We start from the raw sequence: 25,440 nt of genomic DNA on the forward strand, positions 1-25,440 counted from the left end.
CTCCCCTTTACTCTGATACACCTAAATAAAATCCAGTGTTACAACTACCTTCAAAATCTCCTCCTTTCAAGTTCTTTGGGGTGTGCTTTACTCATCTAAACACAACTTGTTTTGCCCATTCATTGAAAAAATATCAGAAGCTTAGAAGTACTTATGACTATAGAAATATGCAATGTGTGTGTGTGTGTGTGTGCGCGCGCGCGCGCGCGTGTGTGTGGTTTGCTAAAAATACTTGATCTTCTGTTGCATCAAGGTTTTCATCAAGGTGCTCCTCAAACCACAAATGCTCTTAATTTTTTAAACCGTCATGCATCAAAGCAGACCCTCGACTGCAATGCTGGTAATCAACAAATAAGAGAAGTTAGTAAAAAGTTGCACAGACTAAACAGACAGTTCTGAAGATTACAAACATCTGCCTAAAAGTTAACCTATTAGCCTCCAGGTTGCTGGAGGCAGAGGATAATTTGTGTCACAAAGGTCAAACAATCTCTGGAAAACCTTCCGTCATTACGTCAAAAACACAATTACGCAGTTTCTCTGGTAAATATGTCAGGTTTACTGAGTGACTGAGATGCTGCAATCATTCCTCCATCTTTCCATCTATCCTTTGTCTAGACCCGTTTGGCACTAGCTATCTCTAGCAGACTTTAGGCGAGAAGTAGGGTACCTCCCTAACTAGCTCATCCATCCATCCATCGCATGGCAACACAGGATGAATAATACACACACTCAATTTACCTAACATGCCTGTTTTTGGACTGTGGAGTACCAGGATAGTGCCCACACAAGCATGGGAACAACATCCCCATTTCGTTAATGCAAAGCGGCGGTGCAGCCAACGGCGAGATCAGCAGACGATAAAAAAAAAATTACATTTAAAATGGAAGTTTTATTTTGAAAGGAAATCCTAACAGCTGGGAATTTTACGACGGTAATAATTAAAACCGATAAATGTCTCATTCCTACTCATCACTATACTGGAGTAAAGAAATATGATTGCACACGCTCAATTAAGCACTCATTGTGTTGGGCTGTCACACAGAAAATTTGTGGTTGCAATGTGACAAAATGCGGAAGAATGTTGGAAGGCTCCGAAGATCCTAGTCAAAAGTTTTTGTGCACTTTATCCTTGAATCAGACAAACAAAAACAAGGAAATTCAGCACATTATGGCATTTCTTTCCTGACAGAGAAGGCACTTTTAAATTATTGATGTTTCCCCTTGCGCTGTCACCTATCAGAGCATCATCCTTCTGCCTGGTAGGAGTCCTGCAGTGCAACAAGTCATGTTTCTGGCTCTCATTTCAGCTTCTGCAGTGAAAGGTCGGGGTGATATATATCCCGTCCTGTCGCCGTTTCGGTGACTTACACGCCCCAAGCTGGAAATTTTACAAGGCCCACCCAGCTTGTCGAGCACACTGACGATAAATCAATCACTGTGAAACATTTACGTTTCACACACACTGCTACGCTTCACCTTTCCCTCGCTTGGGCCTAATTTGAGAGTCATCAGTGGCCCCCGTCGTCAGGGAAGCCCCCTTTGCTTTGTCATGTCAATATTCGTCTGGTGACCTCCAGCTGAGGCTGGAGTCCGGCTGCTCTTTCTGCACACGCTGATTTGCATTTGCCAGGACGCTTGTGTCGGTGGATGGCATGCTGTGGCTGCCTCGTCTCCTTGTTCCTGATCCTGCTGCTGCCACCCTCTCTCTGTCTTTTTCAACTATTTTTTTTCCTCTTTTTCTTTTTTCTTTTTTTTTTAGACGGAAAGGTTTCTTGATTCCTAGCATGCCGAAGAGGGGTCCTCTGAGGATTACATTGGCTAAGCCCTTATCACTTCAGGAAATTCAGTGCCTGCTTAAAAAAAAAAAAACGTGGTAAGAGTAAAAAAAAAAAAAAAAAAATCAAGGAGGGGAGTGTTGTTCTTTTTAAGTTTCTTCCTATTCCCAAGGAAAGTTATTACGGGTTTGAAGAAAAGTCCTTTTTTTTGGCACTCAAGTTTTCTCGTAACTGCATTGCATATTTCATCCTTCCTCTTCTTCATTTTTTTTTCTCCTCCTTTCCAAGCGGCTGGTGGAATTTTCAGAAGTGGAAAATGTGAAGGCAGGTGCTTGAGAGAAAGAGAGAGGGAGAGAAGGTTTGGGGAGGGCTGTGCTCACTGGGAAGCAATGTTAAACATCCAGGGGAAATGTTTGTTATTCTAATGGGATACCACCATGGTAACAGCTTTTAGAGACTCCCAAGGCTTTGTACGGAGTGCATGCACGCATTCATCAATCTCGCCTAATTTCTTTGGGGAATTAGCAAATATAATCAGTCCCTTTTCTCCGAGTTCTCACCTGTTTATCGACAAGAATATTACGAGGAAATTTAGCAGAACGCGACCCTCTTGGAGGTGGGGGAAAGCGATGCACGGGCCATTAATATAAATCACAAATTGCGGCGTGTTGCTGAATGGATTCAGAAGTCATTAGTGTTCCTTTTACGCTGAATGACAGACAGATAGAATAGCTTACATTTCGCCCATACCTACTTGCTTTGAAGAAAGAAAATCCTTGGAAGGGAGACCAAAAGCTCTTTTGCTTATATTACATCTTCAGGTTAAACATGTTCTAAAGGTAATGAATTATGCTATTTTGAAACTTAATACGTTTACAAGGATTTAAAGTAAATTGGAGTGAACTCATTTACATAACTTGACAGGGAGAGAGAGAGAGAGAGAGAAAAAAGACCCTCACTGATGCCGTGCCTTCGTCTTTTTTGAAAAGGCTCCAGTAACCTGTAAGCCTCCTTTCAGTTCTTCACCTTTTTTTTTTTTTCCTCCTCTCTCCTGCAGATTTTCTTAAGTGGCTTATGTGAATTGCAGTTGCCACATTGAAGCGGGGAGTGTACTGAATAATTTTCTCCCTTAGCCGTGACCGTCTAACAACAACAAGTCGAACCTGCGCACGTTGTGATGGAGAGGTTTTCACCCGCAGCACCGCAGCGCTGTAGGAGTGCAGCCTTACCTAAAGCTAAGCCTCCAGCTGGAACAACTTTCCATCAAACTCACAACGCCGCTCTCTTATCTTCTGGCATTTCTCTCTGATACAAATAGCCAGGACATGATATAGCCGGCTACATGTCATTTCTGGTGTAGTCCCACCACCCCGGTCTTTGTGAAATATAATGCTTTTAACTCACCAGATTTTTTTTTTTTTGCCTTAGCTGTTTTTTTTCCGTCTGTAGCTCAGACAGAGACCACTGTGTTTGCTCATCTTGGCCGGAGGCCAAAGGGTCTTTTTGATATAATCCCCCACCATCGATCAGACTTTGTTTACTCTAACATGGTTTCTCTCCCCTCCAGCAATTAGAAGGCAACCTTCCACCTCCTGCTCTTCAGACTGGCTTTATACGTTTATTTTTCCCTTAAGTGGTCATTTTTCATGTTGCAGCTAAGCTATTAGAAATGTGGGTGTATATTAGGTAATTGATATTCTTCAACCAGACGGGCATGAGACGAACCTAATTCCCAGTGACCAAAAAGTGTTTTCACTGTACCAAAGGTACATTAATTAGGCATGATGCCCCCATTTATTTATGTATTTCACCACCTAAAAGAATGCAAAAGACGTCTTTATAGTATTTCGAAATCAAATAAAAAAATACCATTCCCCTATCAGGAATATAAATATGCATTTATGCCCTCAGAAAACTTGTAGAAAGACGTTGAAATCCTTTTAACGTTAAATCTCTAAACGAGTCAAACCTCTCTCGTTTTTGGATGACTAATAGCATCGTTTATTACTCCTGTGCTGTAAACAGCAGGCTGTGTGCCGTGTAAACAGTTTACACTGAAGTCTGATTGTGGCCACATTTAATAAGTAGTAAGAACGACCAGGCGAAAATATTGGTATATTGGCAAAAATTTGGTGTGAAGCGTCAAAACCTACCGTGTGAATGTAGCCTAAGTCGAGTCTGAAGTAGTTTTTTGGGGGGTTTTTTTGTGTTTTTTTTTTTGTTCTTTTTGTTTTTGTTTTTTGCAATGTAAGTGAAACTCGATTCGGAGTCTCAAACTCGAGTCGCCACCTCTGCTTAACATTTATGTGACGTCTTGAGTCGGCCTGTCACATAAAATCCCAATAAATAACGTTGAAGTCTGTGGTAGCAGTGGGACCAGATGTCCCATTGCAACAAGGGATGTAAACGCTTTTGCAAAGCTCATGTATTTCCGTTCCTATACGGCGTAAGTTGGACCTGGAAAGTGCAGAGAGTTGTCAAAATAAAGCCAAAAAGTTGCACTTCCCCGAGGTGGAAAAGTTGGTGCATTAATAAGAGCAGATCAAGAGAGTGCAGAAGAAACAGACTCTGGTAATAAATCAAGACATACATGAAGACTTAAACATGCACTGAACTTCCGCTCCACTGGAGAGATGATAAATTGCAGCAGGAGAAAACATCAGACCTGGAGTAAAGTTTCCCCCCCACCCCCCACCACAAATGTAGCTCAAATCAGGGAAATAAAATGTATCTGCTTTTCCATCCACCGCTGCTCCTCGAATTATGTAAACGTATCACATATTTCAATCAGATTTTCTTCAGTGCTTTTGTTTGCCTGAGGTTTGATTGTTTCATCATCTCACTGATGTCTGGAAGATGATTGCTGCCAACTGACTACATCATATTCCTAAAAAAAAAAAAAGAAGAAGAAGAAGAAATCACGGTGGTGTATGAAAAAAATCTTTTGTTGTTTGTTTTGCACTCATATCAAATGTCATTTAGACTGATCCATGCATCTGACCTTATATGAGCTGCTAGCCCCTTTTAAAACACCAACTTAAAGCGAAACTGATCCGAACCATGTTTTTTATTTGCAGACAATGTTTTTCTAAAGCTTCACTAAGCAGGTTCGAGACAATGGAAACCTTTTTGATATGTTTGTGCTAAAAGGATCTTGATGGGGGCAAATCTCATCACTCTTATCTTTACCAACAACCAGTTTGGTACTCTGCTGAATCTAAAATAGATTTTCTTATGTGAAAGCACACACTGGTGCATCACTGTCATGCCTCTGTTTGATATATACAAATAATTACAGCAAAATGATTTTCTGCCTCAAAAAATGGCTCTATTTTTAAAAGATTTTTGCTATAGCTTTAAACACACACACGCACGCACGCACGCACGCACACACACACACACACACATATTCCAATTACTGGGTTTAATTGTAATAGAACCAAATATTAAGCTAACCAGCTTGCAGACTGGTAAGTTGTCAAGTCTGGCTTTCAGGAATACTTTGTCAAATATTGGTTACAGAATAATGTCTGATTTCTGGATTATGTATCCTGAAAAGTGAGGAATGTCTTTGCAAAGCAGATGACAAGATGAAGAAACACGAGGATAAACTTTATTCACTATCTTTGTGCACACAAACAAGGAATTTGACTTCAGTTCCGCTTTGCTCTCTAAGAGGATATTTATATAGACCCAAAACAGAGAAGGTAAAAAAAAAAAAAAAGGTTTTCTCTATATTTAGGCAGTTTTTCACACCAACTTGAAGGTTAAAGTAAACAGTTTGTGTCCAGAATGTGTGGGTTCTGCAAAGATGTTAGCTGCCTTTTCCCTGGCCCTACACCTGGGTGGAGGGAACATCAGCTACAAAATTAGTAAAGGAAGTGAAATACTTTCAAAATGCAACATCAAATAGATGAGTACTTCAAAATAACAGTTTCTCAACTCTCAAGAGAGAAGATAACTTTATAATCGCTCTTTAAAACAAGTTTGGAAAGTACTTAAGTTTAATCTCATTCTCTAAATATAAGATGTTGGGTTACATGCTGGGCTTTTAATATCCTAAACTAATTTTTACCTCATCTATCCATTAAGGTTGGCTCCTTTTTCCAGTGGTCATTGGGCGAAATGCAGGTTACGCTCTGCACGGGTCACCAGTTCACCACAGGGCAACAACTCAACCATTAGAAAGATGTTTGATAGATGAGAAGATCCTCCTGCTCCACTTTTCAGGGTGCAGTGTAGAGTCTCCGAAAGAGATTCAACTTTTGGCGAATCTGTTTTCTCATCTAAGAAAGGCATTAAAGAATGGAACAGGCATCAGAAATATGATGAATTATTTCCCACGACGTCCATAAAAACCTCATTAGTATCCAGTGTTGTCCACGTTACAGGTAGATTATAAAGTAGCTGCTCTGTTTCTATCATCTTGTGTTGCATAATGTTTAATATTTAAAATGTGGTACAGTGTTAATCTTCTCGTGTGATTAATATTCCTGTACACAATCCCAGAAATATGAACTAGCTCGGTAAATCTTGCAAATGATCATTTTTATCCAGATTACCATGTTTAAAATAAGCAGTTTCTTCATGTTTCTTGACCTTTTAAAAGAAGAATTACCTACTAATCCTCATCTTCAAACAGTTTGGTACTTATTACCAATAAAGAAGAATTATTGGACAACTAGAGACGCACTGATTAGAGTTTTTTGGCCCGTTTCTGGTTGTTGTGTGTTTTTCTAACCTTTCTGCTGTGTGCGGTCATTAATTACTTATATATCTATAAGACTTTGTCTACGCATGAGGGAGTAAATGTAAAATAATTTCACAGTTGGCATTTTAAAGTGGCTTTAAGCATCTTGTATTAGCAGTTAATGTAGAAAGCCTTATAAAAACATATTCTCTAAGTATATTCTGCAGATTGAACATCTGCATCTTTCTTCTCTCAGCCTGAATGAACGGCAGACATGCCGCGACATCTCATAGGAAACACAATGTTGTTTCCTGTTTCCATTTGAAAGATCTGAAATTTAAAAAAAAAAGTTTAGTCTTCACTTGGTAGCAGCTTACACACTGAAGAGTGTTGTCAGTAACACAACCTGGTATTTTTTAGTATGACGCATTCGGTGATCAGAAAATACTTGTTCTAAATTGCATTTAGAACAAATTGTTGAATACAGTGTAATTACTAGCTTAACCTTACATATTACTTCTTTATAAAACAAGCCTCTGATATATGTTGGTTGTTTTGTCCTGCTGAGAGGTGATATTGCACTTTGTGCTGAATTATCAAAGACAAACATTACGCCAATGCCTCCAGACCCTTTTGATTTGACATCTGAGACATTTCTTTGCCCTGATACTTTTGGCAGACAACCCGGACGCCCACCAGCAGCTTTTGAATTTGGGATTTAATTTTTGTTTTAGGCTTAGCAGAATAAAATAAATGTATTCTCTGGCTGTCATTGTATACAGTTTATCCTTAGATATGTTTCTGAAGTGGGAGAAGGTTTTAGTGCTCTACATTTCTAACATCTGAGTGGTTTGTTGGGGGGGGGATGTCTGTTAGCGTCAACTGAGAGGAGCAACCTGCACAGTTACTCGCAGACGGAGGATAAGTACTGGAATGGTGACCAACTTTTAATGGCGCTGTCATGCATTTATTGTGATAAGTTAAAAGCTCCCTCGGTGCCTTTCATTTTTCTGCTGCTTTCAGTTTTGATCAGTAGGAGTTTAAAGTCCTGCAGAGGTATTTCCATCTGGTGGGATTAACCATGCACAGGTACCAAACTCTTCACTCTCCAGGCAGTTTAAACTTTCAGCAAAAACTGACACCTTTTTTTTTTTTTTTTTAAATCAAAACCCCCCAAAATAGCAGGAGTCTTCATTGAACACATGCCATCATCTGCAAGACTCGTAAACTTTTTCTTTGTTGCTTGAGTTTGCTCTCTTATCTGTGTGCAGTGAGTATTTTCTTCCTCGTGGTCCTGAATAAAATCAAAGTTAATCAGAGCTGACTTGCAGCATCGTCACAGAAGGTAAAGACAAATGTGGTGTGAATAAACAAACTCTGAGCTTTCTTAGCTCCAGCTCCGTTTCTCGCTACTTGTCATTTTATATAGCTGTATCTTTTTTTTTTTTTTTTTTTTGCATAATTCCACGGTGCATTGGCTTGGATTGATTTGATTTAAAACCTTTAAAACCTCAACTTTCAAGGAAATTGGACTTGTGGTATGAAAGTTCACACTTTTTGCCTCGAGGCAATTGATTTCTTCCGAGCTTGATTTTAGTGTTGTAGCAGCACTAGCACGGCGCGTTAGAGCCATGTTACATGTCACATAGGGCTAAGGATGCTTGAACCTGGCTGTAAGTGCCTGGGTAATTTCATCACTTAAAGTTGAGCCACCCGCGTGTTGAGGAGAAATGCTGTTTGTTTCCTGATAAACCAATAAATCAGAGGAGATTTAAGATTAAAAGCATCATCATTGCTAATCAGTTAATTCTCTGATTAGCAACACATGGTCTGATTTACTTTCTGAGCAATTAATTGTGAAAGGAATATTTACATGGAATGTTATTTACTTTATGCAAAACAGTATAAAAAAAGGGTTAAGTTTGGCTTTAGTCTGTTTTTGGTCTGGATAAGCATAGAAAAAAGAAAATGTTATGGAAAAACATTGCATTCCCAGCCTTTATCTCTTGCACCTCACTTCCTAAAAGATAAATATCTAAAAGATAAAATTTCTAAAAATAAACTCCTCAAGCAAATTTGTTGCTTTAGTCCCTAGGTCTAGGATTGGGCATCTCACAATGGCAGCTTGTTGGAGTAACTCTATTAAATTTGTTCTTTGTTTTTTGTAGACTTTTGTTCATAATATTTTGCTGTTTTTTTGTTTTGTTTTGTTTTGTTTTTGGACAGTTGTTCCCTCTTGTTTTGGATGCTGTACAGCTTGAAGGATCTACAGTGGAATGGTTTATGTCAGTACTATTCATACGTTAGAATGGCCTAGTAAAAGTCCATACCAAAATCCTTTAGCACGACTTATGGGTAAATTGAAATGCCAGCAATGTTTTTCAGATTTTTATTTGCAAAAAAAAAAAAAATGCTAGATTGTCACTTTCCTTCCACTTCCCAATTATAAACACTTCCCTGTGTTTGTCCATCACATAAAATCTCAATAAAATAAATTGAATTTTTTGGGGGGTTTTGTGGCTGTTATGCGACGAAGGCAAAAAAAGAGAAAAAAGTTAAAGGATTTTGAAGCAAAGCACCTTTTCAACAGTTAAAGTGGGCTCCGGGTCAATTTGCTACTTGGCCAGCTCATACCCGTCCAAACCTCCTGCTACTGGTATCGCTACTTGTCTAGGTTCTGCCAAAAGCTGCTATTTTCATTTGGATCTACTCCAAGTTTTTAGCCTCTCAGCTCATTTTAAATTCAAATTTTGTGATTAGGAAAAAAATAAATAAATAAAAGAGTGGGGAAAGAGGGGCGAAATGTTTAGAAAGCTCTCGATAGCTGTTGGTGTTTTCATCTGGGGCACATCATTTTTTAACACTTTCTGTTAGATGATTTTTTTTTTTTTTTTTTGAAAACAAACATAAATAATTAAAAGTTCATCTCCTACTGAATGTTCTCCTGTTTGGCTGGAGCGCACAGTCAGAAGTTATTATTAGACTAAATTTAAGCGACCCCGTGTCCTCAGCTCTTAGCAGTAGGCACTGAGCTCTTGCATTGAGTTTGACAGCCTTCTCACAATATTGTGCAAGGGCACTCTCTTAGCTTCTCATGCTGCTTAAATGCAGCATGGCAGATGGATAGTATTTGCAGGGGAGAGTCGGGGTCACACCCTCCTTCTTCCTTGCTTTTTTTTTTTTTTTCGGTCTCTTGCCAGTACCTCAGACATTTCAAGGGGGAAATATGTATCAAATTAACTCTTAGCAACAGGGCCTCTGAGCTCCCTGCCCTTGTCTTTTCAGCAATCAGAGCTTTGTTATTTTAGTCTCTCAACCAAAACCAAACTGGATTCAATGGCCTCAGCAATTACCTGTAATTTTCCAACCTGGTGCACTAGCTTTCACCAGAGCAACTCAGAACAGTGAAAGATTGTCTCCTCGGTTCCTAATTTTAGCGTCCGGGCGAGGTGCAATAATTCATGAACATCAGCAGAGTGGCGCTTTTGGAAATGTTTGCTTTCCCTGCTGAGGGGGATTTTGTGGGGAGGATTTACTTTGTCTGAGAGCAACCTCTTAAGCACTGAAACTAGACACCTCCGAATCTGCAGAATCGACACAGAACCTCTGCTTTCTGCATCTGACCCATAAAGTAATCTGTCCTTTCAGGCCAATTCAGAAGAGACAGCTCCTTACACAGACATCTGCTTTCACATGATGGTCTTTTATTCGCATTAACCTTGCCTCCCCCATGTTAAACAATCTGATATTTTACATGTTGCCTTTAAATTGTGCGACTATCTGCAGGACATCCATTGAAAGTACGCGTCGCCAAAACATTTTCCATTTCTTGTCACATTGTGCCACAAATATCAGTGTACTTTATGGTGATTCACTAACAGAAAGGAGAATTGTGAAGATGAAGGGGAAAAAAATGTTTTTCAGACTTTTTTTTTTTTTTTTTTACAAATAAAAATCTGAAAAGTTTGCAAAAAAATCCTATTTAGCCCCTTTATTCTAATACCCCTCTATATAATTAAATACAAACTGAAGGCCTCAGAGGTTTGTAGGAGAACTTTAATGAATAAACAGCACCAAAAACGCAGAAAGTTGTGGAAATTTTAAAACCTGGGTTAGATCAAGAAACAACTTGGCACCACTGTAAAATGGCATAGTCATACATTTAGAGAAGAAGGGCTTTAGTAGTTTTAATCAAAGTATAGTATGTTTCAGTGGCTCACTCAAAGTCCAGACTTAAATCTAATTGAATCAATTAAAAGTTGCTGTTCTTAGACGTGCAGCTGTTTGTCGTCTGCAGTTTATTGAATCATGTGGTGTGAATACAAATCCACAACCCATTTTTTCCCCAATCTGTTTTTATGAAACATTTGGTGAACCATCACTTTCCTTCACTTTCATCGTCATGTACTACTTTGTGTTGATCTTACACATAAAAGCCCAACAGAACACATAAAAGTTTGTGGTTGTAACGAGACAAGACGTTTAAAAACTTCAAGCGGTGCGAATACTTTTGCACGACGCTGCATGTATGTTTGCATAAACCAGAGGGATGTCTTCCCTTCGAAGCTACTGAGGGAGAGAGTACTCCTCACACTAAAATGCAAATTAAGTGCAGTGTGGCACACAAGGACACTTGAGTGTGTGTGTGTGCGTGTGTGTGTGTGCATTGGCGAGTTTTAACTCCCTGCAAACCAAACAGTGTGTTCTGGGCTCATCTCCCTGTGATGGAGATAAAGAAAGAGGAACTTGGGTTTGTTTTTCATTTCTTAGATCACATAGTTTGAGGAGAGAGGGGAAAAAAAAAAGCTTCTCCTCTGGCTTTGTTTCTTTGATTTTTATCTTCTTACAGAGGTACCATATGGTATCTGTAAGGGAGAGACAGTGTGTACTATGCAATGAATTATTTTGCAGATTAGTATTGGCGTTTAAGCGCTCTTGGCTTTAAATCTTGTCTGTTTTAAATCTTAAGTACATTCCTTGGCAAACCTGCTCCCCCCTCGCTCCGGCCGGCCTCCTTCCCTTTGGCCAACACATTTTTTGAAGCTGCAGAGCCTGACAGGAGTGAAAAAAGCAGCCATCTGAAGAGACCCCGACGCCGATCCTGAATTACTTTGACTGAAATTAAACCAGTTTTATTTTTATTTTTTTTCCAGCGTTTTGATGCCAGCAAGACTTGCACTTGAAGCTGTCTGTTTTTGTTTTTTTTCCCCCTGTCTTAGTATCTTGCAGCATTTCAGTTCAGATTGGAGACCTCTGAGGTTAATGTAATTACTATCTCTGATGGTTGTACAAATTGCAGGTTAGTGGTGTGTCACGCCCTCCCCTCAGGTGCTGCAGCAGTCGACTCTAATGTCTTGTTTTATGTGCACCCATTAAGGAGAATTTGGCCAGGTGCATTGGTTTTTAACACAACCTTGGAGTTAGATTTGTATTTTTTTTTCTCTTCCTGCAAAAGAAACCGTTACAAAATCGGGGAATGAACCAGGGTAAGACGCCCCAGAGGTTAGTAAGCGATGGCTCTGCCCAGTTGTTAAAACTAGTGTTCGTGGCACATTGATGTAGCCCTGGAGGTCTTCCCCGCCACAATTTCCTCATCTTCAAGTCTGCCTTAAAAGCAAAATCCTCCCTTCTGTTTCCCGTACGGCTGGCCTCCCTCCAGCCCCCTTCAGAAGACGAGGATGAATTCCTAGATGTCTGATAAGCTTCACTAGAACATGATTCCTAATGGAAGAGAGAAGAAGAAGAGGCAGATGCTATCAGCGTGCTTGAATTGCCTCGCAGCCAGATCAAACATCCTAAAAGTGCAGTGAATGTGGAATCATGCCGTGAGATTGTTACGCATTTATCTCCTCCGCTGGTAATTGAACTTGCTTCTAAATGAAACCAACTGGCTATTTCAATGTAAACAAAACATCATTTGCATTGTGAATTATCAGCTTTGTGGCTCCCCCCCCACCAGTCGTTTTCCTTTGAAATAAAAAGCCTCAAATGGATGTTTTTCAGCCTTGTATTTTACTTTCCTCCAACCGAGCCACTTTGTGACACCATTAATCACTTACTTCTGTTTTTTTTTTCTTTTCCTGTTTATCGAGTCGGAGACGAGCACGGATCCGTACACTTCCACCGTCATGTGTGAAAGCCCTTCGTGTTTATGTGTAAAACAGCAGGACCTTCAGGATCGCAGAGTAAAAAATATCTTGCTACACCGCCGTAGCGTGCCAGAGGGGTCTTGATGGAGATGGAGTCATACTGAGCTAATGAAGCTCCAAACCTCAGCTATCGATCCACCTCACAACGGTGCTTCACAGAGATAACAGAGGAGGGGAGCAGTGTGTGGCATCACGCACGCTCTGATCTGTGTGACATCTAATTCGGTGTAATGAACCCAGTAAACCAGAGAGCATGATAGGGGGGCTTTCTAATGCAATGACAGGGGCAGCCTGGGCGGCTTTTGAAACACAGCTGGTTTGCTCACATGGCCCTGTCTCCCTCTCTCTCTCTCTCTCTCTCTCTCTATATATATATATATATATATATATATATATAAGTTATCAGTTTCTCTGATTTTACTCTTTATAGGTAAATGTCTGAGTAAAATGAACATTATTCTTTCATTCTATGAACTACTGAAAACATGTCTCTGAAATTCCAAGCAAAACTTCTGTATTTATTTCCAGAAAATGGGAAATGGTCAAAATAACCAAACAGATGCAATGCTTTCAGACCTCAACTGATGCTAAGAAAACAAGTTTATGTCCATTTAGAAACAACAATACTAATGTTTTAACTCAGAAATCAATATTTGGTGGAATAACCAGGAGGTTATTCAGTGCAGTGGTGTCTTAATTTTTTCTCCAGAGCTTTCTGAAAGATGATCATGCTGGACTTTCAAAATAAGGCCAATACATATTCCACAAATATTTCATATTTCAAAAAGTACATCATTGAAGGATTGAGCCTAACACAACTAACGGCATGAAACCCACGTTGGAAGTAGGAAAAACTTATTATGATAGAGGCGTTTCATATCAGTCGATATCGATAATTATTGGTTCGTTCATTGTTTTAAATATCTGAAATACTCCCAAACTGGTTGGTATGACCTTTCCTGTTTTATCCACAGTTTTTACTCCATGTTTTATTTTTGTTTTTAAGCAGTAATGAGGCACAATGACGAAACATTAAACTTCTAGTGTAAGTTAATCAGCAGGTTGCTGCTAGGCAACCAAAGAGTGAGTCAGTTGATGCCACCAACCTTGTTTAGCTCGCTGTGACAGCTTGATTAGCTAAATCTACCAGAATGCTGTGCAGATCTGGATTGGAGCTCAGTGAATATTCTGCAGATTCGATATCCCATATTCTACCAGATGTATTATCTATGAATATTAATCATGTGTCTGTGGCAGAGGACTGTTTAACCTGCGAATTGCTCATGTTGTGTGTTTGTAAAAAAAAAACAAAAAAAAACAGCCCAAATCATGATTCTGCCACCACTGTGCTTGACTGTGATTGAAGAAAAATTGTTCATGTTAAATATGCATATAAAAATGCATTTAGATGCATTAAAGGTCTGCTAACCATGTGAACCTGCTAAAAGGTTCACAAGAACAGTTGAGCTAAAAGTGTTTTCTAGTGATGTTAATTAAATAGATTTTAAAGGCACAACATGTGCCTTTAAAATCCCCACTTGTGCCTAATTTAGCCACAAGCTGCATGGCAGACAGACATATAAGAGGTAAGATATAAGTTTACAATCCCCGTATGAACACATTGAGCAACTGCTACTAATTCCAATAATGATGATTTATCTAACACAGAAAGACTCTGGGAATTAGGAGCTCAAATATTTCATTTCCCTGCTCTAAATTAGCCCTTCCACATCAAACAGTGTAATTTCATTCACTCCTAGTTTAGAAATAATGATAACCCCTCACTGAGACGTTTATTTGTAGTTGCGTAAATAAAACCGTAAAAGATCCAGGGATTTTATTTAATTTAGGAAAAAATTGTAGTGGAGATAATTACTCTTTTCACCGAGGCGGTGATGGTTTAAATTTGCTCTATCATTCCTGAGTAATAAAAGGTGTCAAAACCGTCATGACACTCCCACTTATCCCAGCTGATTTAAATAGACTTGGGAAAAAAAAGAAAAGAAAAGGGAAAAAAAAAAAAAAGAGGCTTCTTTTTTCATGACCACCTCCACTGCTGGTGCAAATGAAAATGCCCTTCCCAAAATAGATCATTTTTACCCTTCAGATGTCCACTTTTATTTTAAGCCTGGCGACACCATGCCATCCATCACACTCAGCCTTTCAGATGTGAGCAACCCTGGGGAAAACGCTGATACTATGCCGGGGAAGTGTGATAGCATGCTGCAGCCGGGCTGCTGGCTTCTCTACGGTTAGATTACCGCTAATTTAATCTCAGAGTAGCATTTAAATGTTCTTTCTCCGAGTGAAGTGGAAGTTGTTCCTCTCTTTATTGTAAACATTGAAAATGGATGCTCTCCCTTTCCAGCTCTCCCCTCAAATTACTACTCGACATGGCCAGATATCACTCTGCATTGTCGTCTGCCTGGAAAAATGCACATCTGGATGCTTTACTGAGTGTTTTTGGCTGGGTGGGAATTATACAAAGTGTACCCAGCACTTTGATCATCTTGACCTGGAAATGTGATAGTCCCTCAACTTCACAGGCCTCCCTGACACCTAGGAAACTGGAGCTGGTAGTCTTGACACAAGATCTGCACCACAGTACTAAAGACTAAACTTCTCCTGTTTCCTACTGGTGGTAATTTTGCACGGCTCAGACTTGTTTTTTTTTTTTTTTTTTCCCCCAAGCCAGTTGAGTTTAATTTGTTTCAAGTCTGGTCTGTATTTTGCATTCATGAATAGAAGAGGAACCACTTGTGATTTTGCACTTTACGTTTTATAAACCCCAACTATACTTTTGAGGTCCATAAAAAAACTAACAATGTCAGGATTAGGGACGTTTCTCTCTTGCGTGGTTTCTTGCTTCTTTTTTTTTCTCAAAATTGTAAAGATTATGGTTTGTTTCGTATGTGTTTGTGTTTATCCGAGCAGTTTGAGGTCATTCCCATTGGAGAATGGTTTTGCAGAGTGTGCACACAGACAGGCCTTAGGGGTGTTAACAAGCAGAAAGTATTCCACTTTTTCGTTACAGCTGCAACTTAAGTCTTGAAAAAGTATTGGACTTTTCCACATTTTGTTGTGTTGCAACCACAAACTTTCATCTGTTCTATTGGGATTTTGTGTTGTAGAGTAACACAAAGTAGCACGTAATTATAAACTGGGAGGAAGCCATACATTATACAAGTTTTTTTTTTTTTTTTTACAAGTGATATTCTGAAGAAATGTATTGCAAACATTTGTACTTTCTAAAACCTCCATTAGCTTATGTCTCTATCAACTTTGCACATCTAGAGGCTAAAAGTGTTTGATCATATTTCTATTAAAATGTATGTCCAACACTTTTTCAATTGGATTTAGATTTGTACAAATCGGCACATGAATATCCTTTGATCTCACAACTGAGAATAAATTGTGCATCAACTCTTTTCACCTATTTGTTGCACTTGATTTTATTTAGGGTTGTATGAGTGAAAGGGGTCTGATAGTAAAGTCACACCACTTTTTAAATTTTAATTTGTAGAACAATTGAAAACCCACAAATAGTCATGTGTGCATACCCTGCAAACGTTGACTCGGTGTTTTTGGAACATAAAATATGGGGGGGAAAGAAGTTATGATGCCTCAGTAATTGTGCAAGGCATTGAGTTTCTTCCTAAATAACTTCAGAGTTTACCGTCCTTAGCAATCCAATGCCATGTCAGTCCTTCTTGGGACAGAGGCGGCGTAAAGCTGTTGCACTGCTTTTAAAGTTCACCACCCTTTCAGAACTGCCCCATCAAGTCCTCAGCCTTTGATCAGTGTTAACGTAACGGCTAACCCTGACAGTTTATTTTCTGCTTTTGTCCAAAAAAGACCATTTGTGTCAGGGAACAATCTCCTCTTCCTCTGGCACATTGGCACACCTCAAAAGAAAAATGTCAGGGTCAGAGACGGGCCATTAGCCCAGAGTGGGCTCTTTTTTTGTGCTCCCAGAACCCATTGAAAACACCTTTTTTAGTCTTCAACAGATGATACCGTGACACAGCGACGACGGGCTTGACCTGAACCTTGACTTACAGACGTAAAAAAAAAAGAAAAAGGAAACACTGAAGCCTTGGGGAGGAATGAACGAATGACACGTTGAATGCCTCATAAAGAACGAACCTGCTTTGCATGGCTACATTGTGATACCTTGTATGTTAAATTAACGACGCAGTCACCCTCTATTCATGGGTATTATACCCTTCTTTTTCACCGAGGTCGCTCCTCTGTTGGTGCAAATGTCATAGCGCTTTAATGAGAGCTCCACTGTACCCCATAATAGGAGCTTTTCAGGCAGATTAAATGTATCACTGTGCTGAAAACTTTCCTTTCCTCTCCTCCGCCCCTTTGGCCCTATTGTGACACCGTGGTTTTACAGAGCAGCTTGTTGCTGAAAAACAAGGTTAAGAAAGATCGGTATCAAAGGAGGAGTGTTTTTGTGTGGCTTGCGGGAGAGTCTCGCTTCAGGTTTCCACCTGAAACACAAAGGTGTTTTCTTACCTGATTTGTATTCATTCACACAATGAGTGGGCCTGCCTCTCTTGTTTCCAAGTAAGGAGAGTCCAGACGAGACTTTTGTTTGCCCTATCATTGGATACGTGCTTGTTGCTTCCTCCAGTACGAACCTTGGAGTCCAGCCACATGGCTTTGTCGTGGATGGATTTTTTTTTTTTTTCCTGCTCTTTTTCCTCTTCTTTGTTGTTTTGTTTATGTGCAACTGCTGTTGATTTTTCCGTCTTCAGGATCCGGTATTGTGGCAGTAATATAAAGCTACGTCAGCCGAGCAACTGCAAACAGAATCCAAACACCAGCAGTTTTGTCATTTCAGTTCATAGCAACCTGCTACTGTTCAGTCTGTATAATGCTGATCTGCATCCTGACACAGTTTATATCCACTATATACATTCTGGAAAAATCTAGAATATTATTTCTCAATTTTCCCAGGCTGGATAAGTATTTATGTCTCCACACTTGCCCCATTCGTATTCAAGCCATCCATACAAAATTTGGATGTGAAATATGCATATGATTTTGTGCTCTGAAAACGCTAAAGTAACCCTTACTGACTTCTGACTTCTTCCGTTGTAGGGGTTTTTCCTGACCGTTTCTCCAGAGTCGATCCTTAAGGTGGCAAAGCATGCTTCAGAAAACAACAAAATCTTCTGCATGAACCTCTCCGCACCGTTCATCAGCCAATTCTTTAAAGAACCCCTGATGAAGGTGATGCCATACGTTGACATCTTGTTTGGCAACGAAACGGTGAGTGAACAAAAATAAATAAATAATGCATTTAATGCCTCTTTCGGATGTGCAGCAATTAATTTAACCTTATCATTACCGTCAGTTAAACTCAGAATGTAAGCGTACTTAAAAATGTGTTAATGCAAATCTATATAAGAAGCTTTTATTTTGTAAAATCATGTTTCTTAAAGCTGTTGTGCATCTCTGTTTTGGTAGCTACATTAGTCCCCTCAGCACACACTAAATCAGATTCATAATTTATGGATCTATGTTTCACCACTTATTGCTTTTATAAATAAAATAAAAGCAAAATAATTAAATTAAATAATTAGAATTAATTTATTTTTTTTTTTTAAATCTCTATCAATGTGAAAATAATTGTTTTCTACAAAGAAATGTCAATTAAAAGCATACAAAGTGAATTCAATATTGCCCCTTTGGCTGCAATCGCAGCGCTGAGTTTTTGTGACACGTCTGGCAGTTTTTGTCCATTCTTCCCTCCAAAACTGCTCAAGCTCTGTAAGGTCGCTCTTTGATCGGGCGCAAACTCATCTTTTCAAGCCCAAGCACAAATTTTGATAGGATCGAGTTCCGGGCTTTTATTTTGAATATTTTTAAACTAAGCTCAGAATTGCAATGCTCACCAAAAATGTCTAAGAAATAAATCTTGATTGATTGATTTTTTTTCTTGTATAAATGTATAAATATCGTATAATGGAGACCCATTTCTCTTTGCCATTCTTCAGAATGAGAAAGACAAGAGAACATGACGTTTAGCTAAGGTGTTGACACCTATTAGACCTCCAGTTGCCTCACAATAGCCGAGGCTGAATTGCTCCAGGTTTTTCTTGCTTAATTTCTTACCATTATTTCTGTTTCACATCTGTAATACTTATTTGATGCCTTCTTGGGTTTGACCTTTCGTGGTTAAAGTGAAAGCATCTCAACAATTGCTGAAGGTATTGCTGTAGAATATTTTGAACAAACGCTCACATCCTTGACAGAATGCATAATAGCGACTCGGTGACCCTCATGACTTTCCAGGTTGACATTTTTTGATCTCGATAGTTCTTTACAACCACATATCTTTCAGCATAAAGGCTACCGTTGTTAAAGTTCAAAGAGAGCTGGGCCAACCCTTAAAGGTGACATGAAACCACTGCAAACACCAAAGCTGCTCACTTCCCTTCAAGAAAAATAAGTCTTAGAAAATTTTATTTTTTTTACATACACCAAGTGTATAGGTTTATAAATAATAGCTCTGTGCAGTGTAGGTTCACACAGAAAGATGTCCAGCACTTCCTCTTTTTGATCCATCAGTTGCAAGAATGCATGGCTTTCACAATGCTTTGAGCTCTTCACAGACTGACACTAGAAGAGTTTGTGTCCTTTTTTTGTGTCGTATCAGTTTCACAGTGTGCTGCTGAGGTAACAGCTGATTAAGCCTGTGTCTAAACAACCAAATCTGGTACTGAGAAAAGGCACAGTTTAGTTGTATAAAGTTCCAATGCAATAGTAGAGCGTAAATATGTGGAGAACAGAAGGTTTGTTTTGTTTGTCCACAAGCATGTTTTTCTCATGTGGTTTGAAAAAAGGGATTTTCCAAACACATTGCTTTAACTTTTGTACTTTAAGCTAAATTCGTCCAGAAAGTCAAAACACATCGACTACAGTATTTCATATACTCCATGCAAGGATGGGGCGTATCCATTTTCTCCTCCTCAAAGTATACTGTAAGAGTTGGAGTTTCCACCTGCCTAAAAAGTTATGTGATATTGTCCCACAGTTGCATGTTTGTCATGCCATTTTAGGGAACAAATTTCATCATGTTAAATCAAATCAAACACTGATTATTTTTGCTGTTATCCCATCACAATAAAGTGATTTAAACATATATAAGCCATGGCTCACAAGACTATTCATTTCCATCACAATGACATTGGAAAATTAAAATGATCCCGTCAAAAATCTGAGTAAAGTTTCTAACTGAGGACCCGATCCGAAGAAGGAACCAGAGGAGTGCTTTCAGTTACTCTGGTAAGCTCTGCTTTTGCTAATTTGTCAGTATGTGTCCTCTAACTCCAGTTTTTATGGTAGGAGAATGTCTGAAATTCATATTTTAGGGTTCTAGCTTAATCAGCTTCTTGAATTATCATGAAAGGTTGCTAGCAACCCTTTTCTATGTTGGGTTTGGCTTAAAGGGATAGATACTCTCATATCTGTGGTAGAGAAATCTTAAAAGATTGAAAGCTTACAACTACATAACCATTTCAAAGAGATTCACACTCAATATATTTTTTTCTATCTGTGGGATAAAATGGAATAATGACGGCTATTAAATGTTGACACTTCCAAAAAAGTGTGGGCTTCTACACAGATTGCCGTTTGTTGAGGCTGTGGACCCCTCACAGCTGATTGCCAGTCTTCTAAAAGTCCACCGGGTGTTAGTTCATTTTTGTGTTTTTCCAGGTTTCGCATTTGTTTGGAAATGATCTTGTGGGACTGACCATCAGTTGATGAGGCAGATTGGTGCAACCACCAGCTCTAGGCATGCCTCATTGTTGAGGCAACAACAGCATGCTTAAGGGTGACACATGAGCGTTTTCGGTCTCGGTTGTTTTAAATGGCTAAAATCGGCGAAATTTTCACAGGGATCCTCATGAGAAATGTGCCACAATTTGAAGCAAATTACAGACTGGCCTCGCCATCTGTATATGTTTTGTATACATTTTGTACACTCTGGTTCACCAACATGCTTCTGTGTAAAATCGCAAACGTTTACGTCTCCTACCACTCACTATTTACTCATAGAAATGACCCAGACATGTTGTTATTCCAAATAATCGTTTTTTTTTTTTGGGGGGGGGGAGGAAATTAATTAAAATTATTTGACTTACAAATCATACAATCAAGGAAGTTGCTCTAGTGACCTTACATGTGGAAGGAAAATGTCTTTTTCAGTGGTTTTCTTCATTTAATGATCATACATGCATACCCAGGTTCATATCTTTGTTATCAATATCCTTTTTATTGAAAATTATGAACTCTTTACAGCTTCCTTTCATACCAAAGCTGGATTATGTTAACAGATGTTTGCACCTCTTCCTATGTGGTGCAATGTCACAAAATGCATTGTGGATAACGAATGATATCGCCTGTTTTCGAGCTGTTAAAAATGCACTTACTTCGCTAGATGAAGTTGCATTCTGATTTTGCAAGACAGAATTCACTTTAATAAAGAATCTTGAGGCTTTTTAATATCCAGTACCATGAGATTACATCCCTAGTTACCACCTAATGTGATTTTCTGCAGAATGAGTTTAGGATCTACTTCAAAGCTGCTGTAAAACTGCACTGCAGGTTTAAAAAAAAAAATGTATACGGAATGAGTCAACCCATTAGCTATACCAGACGAAGCTTAAATACTTCTAAAATTCGTCTATTTGTATTTTTAAAAGCAGAGTATTGGACCCAGCCGGCAGCATTTAAGGCTCTTTGATTTAAAGCTTTCCGCATTAGGCTAACATCTCCTCTCACTTTGTTTAAATCAAAACTCTGTATCCATTGTTTGATTTCCCTAATTGATCTCCTCCATATCCATTTAACGTCTCACTTATTACAGCCCCATAAAGAGATTAATAGAATTAGCGCAGCGATCATTCATCTCAATCTCGGCAGCATTTCCCTCCGCTTGATCTATTGATTCCTTTTCTTTTTTTCTTTTTTCACCCGCCTGGTGGAAGTGTGAAGCTGTGTTGGAGGTCAAGCTGTGGTCACAGACTGCGGCGCTGCTGGGAAGTATCCTTTAACAGGCCGGAGTGGCCTGACTCTGAGTCCCCACCTGGACCAACTGCACCTAGGCGGCGAGGGGGGAAGGGTGAATGAAGGAGTGGATGTTCTTTAGGCTGAACTCGCCTCCCTGCTGCTAAAGCTACTAAACAGAACCCAGCCTTCAGGTTCGGGATGAGGTCCCCAGAACAGGACAGAGTTGGAAGAAACTGCTCAGCATTGGAGGATTTATTGCTCCTGCTGACTTCAGCTTTTTTCCTTCTTTTCTTTCCGCAGCCGACATAAAGCTTTCCTTTTACATATGCACCTCTCTCGCTCTCTCTCTCTCTCTCTCTTTCTCTCTCTCTCTGTGTTGCTCCCTAAATTGCTGGGAGGAACATTTCTGTCTCCTAAACTGCAGTGTACATTTTTACAAGTGGTATGTATTTTTCAGTTGGGTGGTACTGTAACTTTCTGCTCACACCTCCAGTTATTGCACTTTAATGACTCTGGATAATTGCATCTTATATTTGTTGAAGGAGATTATCTCTTTGGGACTCTGTCAGGGCTTGTACGTAAGGTTAAGACAGGACTCAGTGGGGAACAGAGCAGATATTCACTCCGAAGCAGCGAGGTCTTCAAGGCTCAGTGTAAGACTAATGCCTGTCCGGTGTGTTTTGACTCCTTTTAGCCCCCTTCCCTCCCCTCGTGCCCTCCCATATCTCGCCTCCTCACGTTGGCAGCTGGGAGGAGGGAAACGGGGAATGACTGCTCATACAGTCGAGCCCCAGACCTCCCATTGTGCACAGGCCAGACAAGGTTGGCGGTCATGCAGTGGTGCGTGATGAGTGACAGGCAACAGGGCTGCCTCGCCCACGCTCGGCCCCCCTCCGGCCCGCCCGGCCGTCCTTTCACCCCGACTTCCACCCCCCGACGTGATGGATAAGCCTCGGCCCCGCAATGCTTCCATAACAAGTCAATGACAGTCAGCATCATGCAGTCTGACTCCTGTTGCCTCGCAGAATGTGCCATAAGGGAAGGCTAATGTGTCTGCTTGTCTCTGCCTTCCTCTCCCACACTCACTGAGTCACGATCCAGAGCTACCCTCAAAGGGGGCGGGGGGGGAGGGGATCTGCTTAAAGCAGCTATAAGAGCTCATATTCCGAAAGTGACTGGCGTTAGACTTGAGCAGGATAGTTTTTGAGAATCGATTGCTACTTTTTTCTTTTTTTTTTTTTTTTGTCAAGGCTGGAAACTTGTTTCATCCAGATCATAATTCTCTTTCTGCTTGCTTAAAATTCCAAAACAGCCATGCAACACCACAGACTTCAGAAAACATCAATAGCTTTTTTTTTTTTTTTTTTTGCCTACTCCTGAAGTGGAAATGTGTCTGTGTTTCTGCCCTGAGTAATTCTGCTATAACTCGATCCTGCTGGTACTTGTTTAAAACCTGGCATCGGCGTGGCCTGCCTGGCCCTATCGGCAGCCCTGTGCTTATATAACAGTCTCCCATCCATCCTGTAATTACTGCCTTTTTGGGGCATAGTGTAGTGTCTGTTCCTTCGCCGTTGGAAGGGGCGGCGGGGGGGTGGAGGGGCTGGGATCCAGAGCGACGCCGTTTCTGTGTTGTCGGGGCTTCTGAGACGGAGCCGACAGAGGCGCGCAGACATCAGAGGCTACTTCACTTAATTGGCAAACATGTCGCGTGATAACCTGGGAACAGCGCAGGCCTAATTGAGTCCTCCTGTGCCGTCGTCCTCCTCCTCACTACCTGACACAAGACCCAGGGCATTACATTTCCCTTGGTTTTAATGGCCGCAGTTAATTAGGACCGAGTGAGGGAATCATTACCGCTGGAAAAACCGCATGCCAGTGGATTCGCCGATTAAAATTATCCACAATTTGCTTTTGCTGTTTGAGCATATGAGATAAACCACACAATTGGGGGGAAGGAGGATTGGATCATTACTGGTGGATTTGTATTCTGGAATTTTAGACATATTATAAACGAATGGGATGATTAATCAGCGCGGAGTTTAATCGCCCTGACTGATGTGTGTTTTTTTCTTAAGCCAGTTCATTTGGGTTTCTCAGTAGGGATGGGGTGGGAGAAGATTCTTGCAGTGTGATAACTTTCAGTAGAAACACCACAGTTTCAGAGCATTTACACAAGAAAATGCTCTGAAACCCAAATGTCTCTGTCTTAAAGTCTCTGCCTTTAAGACAGAGACTCCCAGACAAAACTCCTTTTAAATCATACATTTCATAATTTTATTCTTAAATTACCCTCCATAAATAAAAATCTTTAGACAGAAAAAAGGAAAATAAAGACAACCCCGCTATAAATAAAAAAAAGACATTTCCAGCAAAACACAGCCATAGATATAATTACTTATTTAAAGTAAAAAGAAATCAACAGCTATCTTTTCTGCTATTAATGTAATGTGACATACTTATTCAGCTTGATCTGCCCAGACAGGTAACCACCCAGTTTTTGATCATTAAATATCTAACTAGCAATCCAAGCTCAGTATAACAACAGCAACTCTTTAATGTGGAAAGTCAACGTTATCTACCTTTGGTTGAAAGTCAGCGATACAAGAAACTATTTAGAAAGAAAGTGTACTATTTGTATGGAAGACATATTATGTGCATTTAGTTCAAGCTGTGAAAGAGCGAGAGAGAGCAAGACATCAGTAGATAAAAGGAAGACTCAGCAGAAAACAGCTGAGTTAATTTGTTGTATTCTTTTCAGCTTTGAACTTCTATCCGGTATTGTCAATCTCAGAGTTGTGATGAGAATCTGCAGTGCATGTCTGATCTCTAATTGCTCTTTAAGATAAAGTTTTAATTGACCAAAACTTACATGCAAGTCAAGTTTTTACCCCCCCCCCCCAAAACAAAAATGCGTTCACAAAACATGATCGATACTGATCTCTATTTATTGTTGTTCTGATTTTGATTCAGTCTTACACTAATTTGGAAGTAGATTATTTCTCACAATGTTATATATTTTCTTTCCATTTTGCTCTTTATAATATACCTAGTCTAACAAACTTTGTTAGCCAGGCTCTATCAGTCAGCCAGAATTAGGCTGCTTAACAATTATGACACTTGTAGCCTCCCCAACTATAACTTTTAAATAGTTTTGCCTTAATTAGAGGGACGTGGGCAGTTTTTGACTGTCTGTGCAGTTTATTGTAAGCAGGTTTAAAGCGTAGTCGCCTTGTTTCAGCCACCTGACACAAACACTCAGCAGCAGGTGGAGGAGGGGAAGCAACTGTGCTTCTCTGTGCCTCATGAAACAAGATAAAACAGGAGAAAGCTTTGGCTTATTCAGACACTTTCTCATGCATCACATTAAAAGGTCTTAAATCTGTATGTATACTTTGACAAAAGTTTGTTCAAACTGAAAATGACCCTAGATCAGTTCGTGCTTGTTTCTCAGTGCAGGTTTTTCTTGTGGAAATGGCTTAAAAACCTTCTTTCTCAATAAAACAGCTCTAGAAAGGAGTAGCTTCTTTTTTGTTCTTTTTTGCCCTGGAGCTAATACCCAACAACCTCTTCTGTGCCATTAACATTTATATACCACCCCCATACATGGAGCTCCACATGTGTCCCATTGCTGCCCAATGCATTCTGCAGCTCCACGCTCAGAGGGAGGGGATTTATATGGGTTCCGGCCCCATCTTCCAAATGAGAGACAGTCATTGTAATTGAATACGCAATAGGTGAGCCATTTAACAAAAGTGGAAATGGCATTCAACTATGTATTAATGTGCTTTGCCGAGGC

At 39.8% G+C, this 25,440-nt stretch overlaps 1 protein-coding gene across 2 annotated transcripts in view; it reads left to right on the plus strand.

The window, feature by feature from the left end:
* The window catches only part of LOC106928326 (adenosine kinase-like), a 165,708-nt gene that overhangs the window by 91,117 nt on the left and 49,151 nt on the right, over window positions 1–25,440 (plus strand). For both annotated transcript variants that reach the window (XM_015004500.2, XM_015004502.2), the window contains exon 7: window positions 17,727–17,897. In XM_015004500.2, coding sequence (XP_014859986.2) covers window positions 17,727–17,897 — 171 coding nt within the window. The remainder of the gene's footprint in view (window positions 1–17,726; window positions 17,898–25,440) is intronic.

Source organism: Poecilia mexicana, unplaced genomic scaffold, assembly GCF_051168715.1.
Source record: "Poecilia mexicana isolate PSO_F unplaced genomic scaffold, ASM5116871v1 scaffold_19, whole genome shotgun sequence".
Classification (NCBI taxonomy): domain Eukaryota; kingdom Metazoa; phylum Chordata; class Actinopteri; order Cyprinodontiformes; family Poeciliidae; genus Poecilia; species Poecilia mexicana.